The sequence below is a fragment of the Aptenodytes forsteri genome, unplaced genomic scaffold (genome assembly GCF_000699145.1).
Source record: "Aptenodytes forsteri isolate BGI_AS27 unplaced genomic scaffold, ASM69914v1 Scaffold69, whole genome shotgun sequence".
Lineage (NCBI taxonomy): Eukaryota > Metazoa > Chordata > Aves > Sphenisciformes > Spheniscidae > Aptenodytes > Aptenodytes forsteri.
In genome coordinates this window covers 2858765-2870640 of record NW_008795885.1, presented here as the reverse complement: position 1 = coordinate 2870640, position 11876 = coordinate 2858765, and the positions used below count along the sequence as shown (strand labels likewise).

Sequence of the window (11876 nt, the reverse complement as noted above, 5' to 3'; positions counted from 1 at the left end):
CAAGAACTTTATCTGTTTTCTTCACTGGTATGTAAGTGTCATATCAGTGCTAATTAAGTAGAAAGTATGTACAGCTAACAGGGTTAAAACCATGTAAAGTTACAGATTTTATTCAACTTCCATTACATTATCTTGAAGAAAGTTTGCATTAGTCAACTCTTCAATTTTAGTAAATAAAATCTGTAACTACCTGTAATATCTGTTGTACTGATGATTGTGATTTTGTTATTCACTGATTCAGAAACTGAAGCACACCATTTAAGAGGCTATGACTAAATTGACATTTTCTTCTATACTGTAATTTTTCTCTGTAAAATTAAATGACTTTATGTATAAACTTACTGAAGTACTGAAGTATGAATATAAGCATTGCTGATCAGTGTGAAATGTAAAGCCTGTGCTGCTGGCACAGGTTACTCTTTCACTGTAGAATGTTTAAATGTTGCCTTAAGCCAATCAGCAGCACTGATTATATATAGTGCCAGGAAAAGTAGTAGTATTTTTTAAAGTCAGTTGTAAAGGTGGACAAGGGGCCCATCGAACACAATGGAAACTCTTTTTTAAAAGGTGTTAGATGTACTGGAGAAAGGAAGTATGTGAACTTCAACCACTGCTTTTCAAGTATTTATGAAATAGTGATTTTTTTTTTTTTTTGTCCATATAACTTGTTATTAAAAGAACTGGATGTGTGGAAACGGTTTCATATGTGCCTTTCCATTTCTATAAAGTGTTCATTGAAGCTGCAGAGGGTTTGGGGCAAGTACTAATGTTCTTGAGCTCCGCTAAAACCTGTGATCAGATCTCCAGTGAGTTCTTACCAACTTTTCATGTCCCTATTATGGGAACTTTCCTGACAGTGTCATAGCATCTTCCTCAATAACTTATCTTGGAGAAAGTCTTTGTGGGACCTTTAAGCAGACCCATTCAACAATAAGATGACAAGGTACGGTAAAGCAACCCCTGAGGCAAAGAAACAGCATTAGAAATTTATTCAGAATATAAGAACATTTGTAAAATAAGTATTATAAATGTCTCTGTATAAATAAATGCAGTTTTTACAATTCTATATCAAATAAACACAAAATAGCTATTTTACAGCAGCTAGGAAACTAAAAAGCAGCAACACGGTTAAAGCTAATTCAGTAAGGTGAAAAGTTTCTAAAATTACAATGTATGGTACAGTATTAAAGGAGGAGAAAATCCTAATAAAACCAGTAGAACAATACTGACATTAATGCAAACTTAGTCACGTGTGCTTTGCAATAGCTAACAGTACATTCAAGCTGGTGAAGATTTATACATTTAATTAGGAAAAAAGTACTTTTTTTCTGAACACACTGTGAAATACAAAGTTTCATGCACTCTGGTGACTTAGAAAATTAAAAAAACAACACCCTAAGATTAATTAATGAGTGAACAACTTAGGTTCTGTTGGCAAGAACCACCTATTTTTCTTGCCTTGCAAATGTGTTTTTTCTGCAACAACTGTAAAGTGAGTTAGGGTGCTATGACTCAAGGTGACTTGCACACTTGCCTATAGGCTGGTGTGCTGGTATTTCAAACAGTTGCATAAAAGGAGTTAGTTTCTTGGCATTTATTCTCAGGGTTGGTGTCATTTTAACAGGTACACTGGAACTGCAGCTAATTGTTAATATTAAACAGTTTTCGCAATAACAGTAAACCTTTCGCCACTTCCCGAGTGGTCTTTTCCAGTATGCCAACACATGAAGCAGTAGCAACCGGTGGTCTGGCAAACTATAGCTACTGCTGAGGCTGTATGATACCAGTCTTGCTTTTTCACCTATAAGCCCTATGGGAAGAAAGGGGGAGTGGCTTATGTTTACTGATTATTTATAATTCATTCTAAAATGCTTTTAGAGCACAGTTGGCAGGGAAGATGTGCAGCAAATGTAGTAGAACAATGTCCAGTTTATGCAGAATCAGCAAATCGTTAGGCCTGAAAAAGGCATGGAGGGACACTGCAGCTTTTTATGCCTTTAAACCCAGGTGCCTTTTATGCTTTCTTAATTTGTATTTTTCTTTTAAAGACAGGTTTCAATTCAAATGCTTTAATCTTCATTATATTATGTTTAACAGCTTCTCTAGCTACCAAGAAGTAGAAAAAAATTGAGCGTAAGAGGAAATCCAGTGCAGCAGTGGTTTCTAGTCACCTTGAGTGAAAGGTATTTCAACATGGACAGTGTGAGATGACCCCAAGTTACTAAGTGTTTCAGATGCAGGAAGACAAAACTGTAACTGCATTTTTGCCACAGTACACAGTGGATAATTTTCTTTGTGTTTCTTCAGAAACAAGTGTGATCAGCTACCACTGAAGCTTATGGCAAAACCCCACACTCCTTGTTGGAACTTGTTGGCCAAGAAAGGGAAACATCATAGATAGATAGATACTTAGCAAAACCATAAAGACAGTAAGAAATCAACATGCCTGCTCCCTCAACAGACTGGTTTGTAAAAATTTCCATTCGCATTATAAATTAAAAGTGCAATTATCTTCAGAAAGAGGACTGATCAAAACTAAGCCCAGGGCATCACTACCTACAACTTAATTTTGAAATCAGCATTGTTTTAACTTGCTATTGCAATCAATCATGTATTATGTTGGCTTTGTAGCTGATGTATCAGACTCCAGAGAAGTAGGAATCAATACCCTAAGAAAAGAAGAAAACAGCAGCTACAGTAGTAAGAGATGTCATGAACATCAGCTGCTACAGTTTCAGATGTAACCAAGACTTAACAATAATGCCAGAACACAAATTCCCACAACTATTTTGGCTACCTAAGAGTAGACAAAAATAGTTCAAGTCCTCTAAAAATATTTCCTTAGTACTAGAAATTGGAGGAATAAATGAGAGAAGTTATCGTAATTCTAAATACACTAATAAAACTTGAGGTGCAACTCAACATGTAAAGCAAAAAGGATAGACAACTCCTGAAATCGGATTCACTCAAAAACAGAGCCTGAAAAACAACAAAGTAGAAGTGTAACACCATAACAGGCTAAGGGAAGTTAATGGACTCTAGTTTGGCATGTTAAAACAAACACGGAAGCTGTTTTACAGTCAAAAAGAAGCAAATTCTGAATGAAACAGGTGCTACAGCAGACTCCTGTATTTTGCTCCCGAGAGAAATCAACTTGATCCCCATGCTTTGCTTAATGTTCATTACCATAATAGACCAACATTTTCAATTCAGTCAGTTTGATAATACAGTAACATAATGTGACTTAAACAAAAAAAAAAAAAAAAGAATGTTAGCAGTAACAAAAACTAACCTAAGAAGCTGTATGAAGACTTCACCATTCACATTCTGTTTGTGGATGTATATCCACACACCTACACATTTATAGTTTTGTGCCTATGTAGTCAATATTAAACAAACAAACAAACAGGTACATTCCTAATAAGTACCTTTTTTGGTCAAAACAAGTATAAAAAGAAGACATTCTACCTCTTGATCACAGAAAGCTGTAATAAGCACTATACATGTGCCAAAAATGGCCCAGCTTCTTAAAGAAAACCTTGGCTATAATGTATTAACAAGAAAAAAAAACTGTTTCACAAAGTAATTGCAAACACCATGCACTATAAATACCAGGAGGTCTCCTATAATTTCTTACCCAACCTTGGTACAGACTGTCTATCTGGCATGGTGAAACTCACAGCCTTTAGTCCTCTTACAAACTGTAAAAGTACTTATCATAGTTTTCAGAGATGCAACTAGGGTTTCTTTTTTTTTTTTTTCCCAAATCAAGAGGAGTTTTCCTACCTGATCTGCACTGTGAGCAACAGTACTGCAAGTACGGTGCAAAAAAGCAAGCCAGGCTATCATCTCCCTACTCTGCAGCTGCCCATTTAGTTGATTAAACCACAGCAGCAAGTCTTGAGGGTACAATACAGAGTTGCATGCAGAGGGAGCTCAGGCATTGGGAAAACTCAAATTATCTCCAAACTGCCCAAATTAAAACCTCTTAACATGAATTATTTTGCTATGTGACACTGTCACCCATAGGACATACATAAAATGGAAGAGAAGCTGTATGAATATAGACATAATGACACAGACAATGTACATAATTATAGCGTGATAATTCAGGCACTGCCATTTTACATTATGAAACAGTCCTTAAGGTTAACACTTATATTATCCCCATGACACCTCTCTGGGATCCCAGAGAAGGTGCTTAAGTAAGTGTGTCAGCATTGACAGTCAGAGCTTTTAGTGTTTGAAGCTACCTAAAAGTCAGCCTCCAAAAGAAAGTAATTTGTAATGGCACTAAGCATCTTTGAAAGAGATGCACTTAAAGTGAAGTTTCATTGGTGTGTGGTCTAGAGTTCTCTTCTTCTAGTAAAGCTATTCTTTGTTTGAGCATCCTTACTTGCGTTTCATGTCTCTCCACCATGGCCATCATTTGCGATTCCAGTTTCTTCAGCTTATTTTGATGCTTTTTCTTTGCTTTTTCATAAGCTGCTACCAAGTTGCTGTTAGAAATACAAGGCAATACAGGATCATTCAAAAAGGCTTGTTCATTCATAGCAAATGCTACAAAAATCCACCCCAAAACCCCACCTTTAGGGAACTCCAAAGTTTGGGTACTGATCATCTTCCTAAAATTTACTAGTGCTTTAAAACGCATTAGATCCAAACCTTATTGATCCAAACCAAGATCAGTGCTAATCTCTGTATCTTTTCTGGGGCAAGTACACACCTTTACCAGTAAACTGGTTACTGAAACATTTTTAAACATGGTTCAAAGAGCCAGCTAGAGGTTGCCGATGACCTCGCAGAGCACTGTTTGTGAGTCAGGATACCACAACATTAAACATGTAATGACTTACAAAAACATTGCACGGCCAGAATCCGCTTATAAAATCTAGCACTAATTTTGCATTTTCCAGTTTAGAAAGTAACAGTTATATTCAGAGGATGGCATCTTGTGCTAATTTGTCAGCTGCCAAGTATCTTCTGTGCCTCCACCTTGACTCAGTAGGACAGCTTGAGATGGGTACTGCTCCTCACCACAAGGGCTTTCAAGTATAATTTATTAATGAAAACTACACTGTGAGCGATAGGCTCCCTGCAGGAAGGGCAGCTACAGTCCATCATATTCTCAGTCCATCCAAACACTGTGCCAGTAAAATCTACTGAGTAAGCAATAAAATTTAAGTGTGATTATCGAAGCCAGTTTATTAATAAAGAGGCTGGAGCCAAAGAAAAGGGAGCAATTTTAAACAAAATAACAGTTTCATAAATCTGACTAAATGGAGGGTTTTGTTTGTTTTAATAATAATGCATATACTAGTAACTCAGTTAAGATGAACCTATGTCCCCCACTCTCTTCTTAGCTATGTATTTTTCAGTGTCCTACATGGGAGGTTTATACCTCCCCCATCTCTAACTATAACTTTAAAGAGTCAACTTGTGTGAACGCAAGGATCCAGAAACTGCTCATTAAGGTAGGGAGAGGATTACAGTGCATTACCAGAACACGGCAAAAAAAAAAAAATCAATGGTGCGTCCATCTGCTGGTAGATCCTTTACCTGTTTGCCCTTTTAAGGTCATTAACAAATTCTGCAGACTGCTGATGTCTGATTTCACTGCTCTTTGTGAGTCTCTCCAAAGCACTCACTAACTCTTGCACTCTAGCTTTCAGTTTCTTCTCCCTGGATCAGGAGAAAAGGAGGGAGAAAACTATTTTCAAAACAGAAGTAATGCTTCAGCTTGCAAGTGCACAAATGGATGTCCTGTGCTGAGCTGACAGGCTGAAAATATTTTCCTTACTACTACCTGGATAACACATGAGGAAGTTCTTACATTAAACTTTTCCACAGATCGATTTTTATAACATTCACCATTTTAGAATATAGGACCAGAGATGCAGCAGACAAAAGAGAAACCAAACTTCTCTGGTGGATCATGGTCTTGTATGTATCGAATCACACTAAGAAATAATCACAAAGATAAATAAATAAAAATTTAAGAATACCTGGTGCATGCCACCTACTGTGTCTTGAATGAGATAGCAAAGAAAACTGCCAAGGGAAATCAAATATCATGGTAATCATATAGGAAAAGAATTTTAATTAAAAATAGCATACCAGGATTGCTATTAAAGATAATTTACTAAACAAATTTCTTTTTACTTAGAAATTACTATAGAATCATAGAATCATAGCATGGTTTGGGTTGGAAGGGACCTTAAAGATCATCAGTTCCAGCCTCCCTGCCATAGGCAGGGACACCTTCCACTAGACCAGGTTGCTGAAAGCCCCGTCCAACCTGACCTTGAATATGTCCACGGATGGGGCATCCACAGCTTCTCTGGGCAACCTGTACCAGGGTCTCACCACCATCAGAGAAATTCTGTCAATTTCAGTTACTGCCTCAAATTTACCTGAGTAATTTATACTACAGTCTGTATTACAGTAGATCACTAGGGTTTTTTAGGAGCCAGCAAGTTCAGTCCATGTGGCAGTGGGAAACAGAAAAAGTTAAGAACAAGAGAGGGGAGTACAGACAGAAAAGGGCAAGCACAAGAAATACAGAAGAAGAGAGTGCACAGGCATTTTCTTCTATGAGGTACTCTTTTTTCTTTCAAATAAGCCACAGTAGTGAGGTTTAAAATGCCGATATAGTTACCAATACTTACTTACCAGTTATGAACAAAAAACTAATTACATGAAGCATGACAAAATGGAAGTAAGGTACCTTATAATATTTTTATGTTACAAATATCTCTACGAGGGAAAGAAAAAGCGAACAAGGCAGAAGTTCTGGAGAGGAGTAAGCATTACAGCTTGGGATTTAAGCTGGCTTTAAAAAGCATTTCCCCACACAGGTGAGCATGTGGCATGAGGCAGGTGCTTCTTCCCAGGGAACTCCCTGCTGCAGAGCCGATGGCTGCCCGCAGCCGGCTCCTATATAGGCATGGGACTGTCCCACCTCTTGTCCAAGGGTGCTGATGTGGAGACCCAGGAGCCTTTCTCCGTGACATGGAGACGCTGGTCTGTGCTTTGCTGCCTAGAACCGCTTTGCAGTCATTTGCCTTTCCCTCCTGTTTTTGGTGCAGTGCTGCTAAGTGAGTAAATTGGATTTCCATCCCAATAGCAAGACTACCACTAGCTCCCGCGTAAGCCCATTGAGTCCCATAGGAATGAATACCCTAAAGTTTGTGAAAGCTTACCCGGCTCTGCGCAGACCACACATACTCCTCAAAAGCCAGCTCACCAGCCTGCAGTTCCGAGGCTGGCCTGGCAACGGCAGCATTTTATAACCAGAGACAAGGACAGCACATGTGGCATGTTTCACCGTGCCCAGCTTCAGCAACAGAAGGGCTTTCACAAAGTCAGCCGGGGAACTATTCCAAGTTAGCAGTTTATCCCAACACACTGCAGACACTGGTTTACTGGCCAAATTAAAAAGGACATAAGAGGGGCCTTGTTGATGAAGAATCATCAGTATTCTTTATGCGTCCTTTCATTGAAGTAACATACTCTCGGTTTTCAAATTACACAATTTTTTTCCCCAGCTGTTAAAAGCTCACTACCGCCCACCCCAAATATAAATTTTATTTTTTATATCCTATCTTAGCAGTCAGAAAGACTCAGCACAGTCTATGGTCAAAATCTGTGTTCTGCAAAGAAAACAGGAACAAAAAAAAATCCAGTTTTTACTTGCAATAGAAGATAAATAAGAAAAGATCAGACCTGGCAGAGGCCAGACCCATTATCTAACGTGTCTGTGGTGCTACCGATATGACAGAACAGAGTAGGGTAAATTTGGTGCTTGTCTGCTCCAAAGGATGCCACAGCCAGAGGCTCTGGGGAAGGCTCAGTAGCACCGTGCCTAGCACTGTGACCTAGCATGAACAGCAAGTCCAATGGAATAAACATTCTCAGTATTTGCATGGGGAGAGAAAACTAAAAATCACGTGAGGCTGATTTAACATTACGTGCAAGAAAAGGTATAGCTGTGAAAACACTGCCACAGTCCCATGGGAAAGAAACGGTAGAGCCACCGTTTACTGCAGCTGAAGTCCTTAACACACCTGCTGTAACAAAAGCTGCGTGGAAAAGAAACACAGTGGAAAGACTTGGAGGAACTTGTCATGCATGGTAAAGTTTGGTTGCTACGGTGACTGTTACCTGATAAAACTATTACATCACCTTTTGTCTGGTTTTGCACTCACATCTTTCAACCTGTCATGTTCAGCCTGAACTCAGCTAAACATCCAGAGGAATTTCTTCACATTGGGCCTATAACATCCTTGTCTTGCTGCTTGCCAAAGATACAGAGCCAGCAGAGTGGTGAGCACCCTGCGCCTCCACAGGCTAGTTAAACAACTTTCAGATGCTAGTTCTGAGCCAACTAGCTAAATAGGTAACAGTGGGTAATCCTTCAAATCTATAGATGCCTCAAATTTACATTTATACCAGTAAAACACATGCATTCCCTGAGCTGACAAGATCCACACAGTTCTTTTGGCTTTTCTTGATGTCTTGGAGTCAGTGAAAACAGCATTAAGCTAGTGCCTACTCCCACCTTAATCTCAGGGAAAGCAATGGGCAGTTTGATTGCATGTGCTGAAACGTCCCAAAATCTTACAAAAACAACACATAGGAACCTACTGTAACGCTCACTGTTCCCAATTTAAAACATGCCTATCAAAATATCTTTACTTCAAGAGGCATTTCACAGAACAAGTAACACCTGAATAGACAAACATAGCAGCAACAGTAAAGGCACAGTAAATACCTTGTTTTAGTCTGGGAAATGGAGATGCATAAACACTTGGTTAACGAGTATTACATGCAAAAAAACATGTAAGGTTTTCCCCGGAGTGCTGCACCTTCTATTTTAGTAGCAGATGAGAGACCTCAGAGCTGTACCTTACTGGCTGGCCAGCAAATGCTCTATCCCTTTGTAAAAATCCCATGCCTCATAATGCTAACTCTTCCCGCTTCTCTCCATTTCTATCACTAATTGCCTCAGTTTGGACAGAAAGAATTGTCCTTATTTGTGTCTCTCCAAAACTGATCGCTTAGTTGGGCAGTGAACGGGAGTGATAATGTATTGTGACGTGCTATTTGTATTCCTTTAATGCATTACAGGGTTAGCTGTCTTTACAGGATTTCTAGCACCACTTCACTTTCCTGATTGCTATTATAAATCAGCAAATATGAAGAATCAGCCACTACAGGCTTAGTAAGACAGAATATTTTAAAACAACAGCCCTAGTCATATGCAGCATTTTTTCAGGATAAGAACATGTCAAAGCTGTGAACCAGAGATGGAACTGCATTTCATGCTACAACCATACGAACATCCTCCCGATAGGGATCGCTGTATGGCTGTGGCACGGCCTTCTGCTGCCAGACAGTCTTCCAGAGTCTGAAGAACAAACTCGCGCAGAAGCTTACATGCCAAACTCATACTACTATCGTGCCCCAAGGCTGTAATACAGACCAGTATGGATCCTGTATGTGTGTATTTTGATGGGAAGAGGGAAGGAGAAGCAAGTATTTTTAAGAGAACACAATTTCTGTGAGCCCACAAGTCAACTGGACCACAGAAGTCAGCACAGCTTTTGCTCCCAACAGTTCCTCTTCCAACTGGCTACTGCCGCTGGAGCTGTGGAAAACACAGCCGCAGCACCTCATGCACACAGAGAAAATGAGCATGTATTCCCAGAAGAGGGAACAAACTTATGATCTGAGGGCATGGCTCACTTCCAACACAAAGGCTCTCTGCTGTGGGGCACTTGAGAAGTCAGCTGGGGAAATCCCCGACTGCTCCCTTTCCAAGGAAAAGCTCAGAGTAAGTGTATTCGGAGGCCTACAGCCTACTCCAGCATCCGCTAAAAACACCATTTTCAGTGAAATGCCCAATATGCTGGTAACAAAGACTTTTCTTTTGTATTTTCACAATCAAAACACTCAGTGGGCAGTTGCTAAGCTGTTTTCAAGGGCTTTTTGTTTCAGACTTACAGGATGGTTTGAATAGGAAGGCAAGCGGACAGGGCCTAATGTTTTCTCTGGTTTCAAGGCTACTGCTGCAGAGAGCGGGGAATTCTGCCAGAGCTGTAAAGGAAACTATATCACATCGGGCACATTTCTACAGTTTCTGTCAATTTGGCCTTCACACAATGACACCATGTTTGGCCCAGAATAATGTTAAGCAAGGTCTTGCGCACCTTATATTTTCCCTCCTGTCTGGGCTTTTCCAGACATGTTCAAGGTTTCATATGCCAGAAGTCTTCCCAGGCAGATTTTCCTGCCCTTGCTCATTTCATCAAGAATTCCCCAGTGCTGCAAACAGGAAGCTGCTCTTCCCTGGCATGCAGAAAGTTGATTTTTCTGCCCCTGGCTTGGAGTGTATTGAGCTAACTCCTCCTCTTGTGAAAGCACAAGCTATCGCCCCTCTGCCCTGGGGTCAAGAGCACCCACAGCTCTTGCCAAATCTAGAGCAAAAGAGGAGTAACGAGCTCTCTCCAAAGAGGAGAGGGGCAGAGGAGTCAGGGGCCTTTGGGGCCTGATTATCCTACATCTTGGCATCCCTAGGAACATCGTTTTACCCACCAGGGAGCACTGCCTGCTACAAGAACACCCCTTCAATTTCTGGCTCCCCTGTCGGAGTGGCACCATTAGGTTCAGCTCAGCATCTGCCCCCAAGCTTCACATACACAAAGCCCTGATGCAGTAGCCGGGCAGCCAGCCGCGCGGGACAGAGGCCCGAGGTTTCCCGGGTGTAGGTACCCATGCAAGCTGGCCAGCGCCCAGGCACATGGGGTTAGGGGAGGGGAGGGAGGAGAAGCACCTCCTGCATGGCCCCTAGCTTTCTGCCTGGTCGCCGCTTTGAAGGGGAGGCACACACCTTCCATCCCACACTGCTCCTAGTCCCTTTCCTAATATCCTCCTGTTGTTTTAAGCCTGGCATGTTCCCTCACTCCCCTCTCTGCCTTTTCCAGTTCCAGCTGAACAAGGTGACACACGGATTTTTTTTTTCTAGGCATTCGACTCCTCTCCTCTCAGGAGATAACAGCTGGACATTTAAAAGGAATGCAGATAAATTACCTTTTCATCAGCAGTTTAAACTAACATCTTACGTCAGACTGGCATGCAGAATCCCCAAGCCAATTCAAATGCATGCTCTGCCTCGCTGGTCTGGGTTGGCCTGCTAAGGAAAGCAACTAATATATAATAGAACTTTTTAAAGAGGCAACAAAACAACACTACACAAATGGCAAAAGAGCCTTAAAATCACCCTCTTCAAATGCCATGTCTTCCTGTCTCACCTCCTCAGGCATCTCAGGGCTTGAGAACACCCGTGCTGCCTGCTACCTGTGCAAAGGTAGCCTTTTCTGATCACAGAGAAGATGGAGAGTGCTTTAAAAAATGCTTTGCTGGTGTAAGATACTGTACTGCTTTTTTGCTGATTGTCAGATGCTTAGAGCAGATCTCAAAAACCAGATGGTACTACAGGCATGTGTTACACCACCAGCAGTGGGGAGGCAGGCCAGGTGTGGTCCTGGAAACAACAGTTTGGCAGCAAAAAAGGAGAACAGGCCTGGAGGGAGGCAGCAGCGTGCCTGCTGCACTCACTGCTCAAACCTCCCACCCAGCTTTGCCAGCCCAGCCTGGAAGCTCTCCAGACCTGGAGCTATTTGGAGCTCCCTGTGACGATTATATCCAAGTGAACAGCAGCTCAGCAGCTCAGATAACCACGCAGTGGTAAGGAGAACTACTTATTCCATGTCAAAAATAGAGAAAAAGAAAAATGACGGTTATCTGTGATGCATGTAGAAAAAATAGCCACCCGAGGCACTTCTGAGGAATCTGTCCCTTATATCACCATGAGT

The 11876-nt window shown here is 41.0% G+C and overlaps 1 protein-coding gene across 1 annotated transcript in view; it reads right to left on the bottom strand.

Moving 5' to 3' along the window:
• Window positions 1-979: 979 nt before the first annotated feature.
• LOC103903045 (colorectal mutant cancer protein) overlaps window positions 980-11876 on the bottom strand; it is a 159957-nt gene continuing 149060 nt past the window's right edge. The window contains exons 16-17 of the mRNA XM_009284174.2: window positions 5560-5682; window positions 980-4499 (exon numbers count right to left, since the gene is read on the bottom strand). Coding sequence (XP_009282449.1) covers window positions 4319-4499; window positions 5560-5682 — 304 coding nt within the window. The 3' untranslated portion in view covers window positions 980-4318. The remainder of the gene's footprint in view (window positions 4500-5559; window positions 5683-11876) is intronic.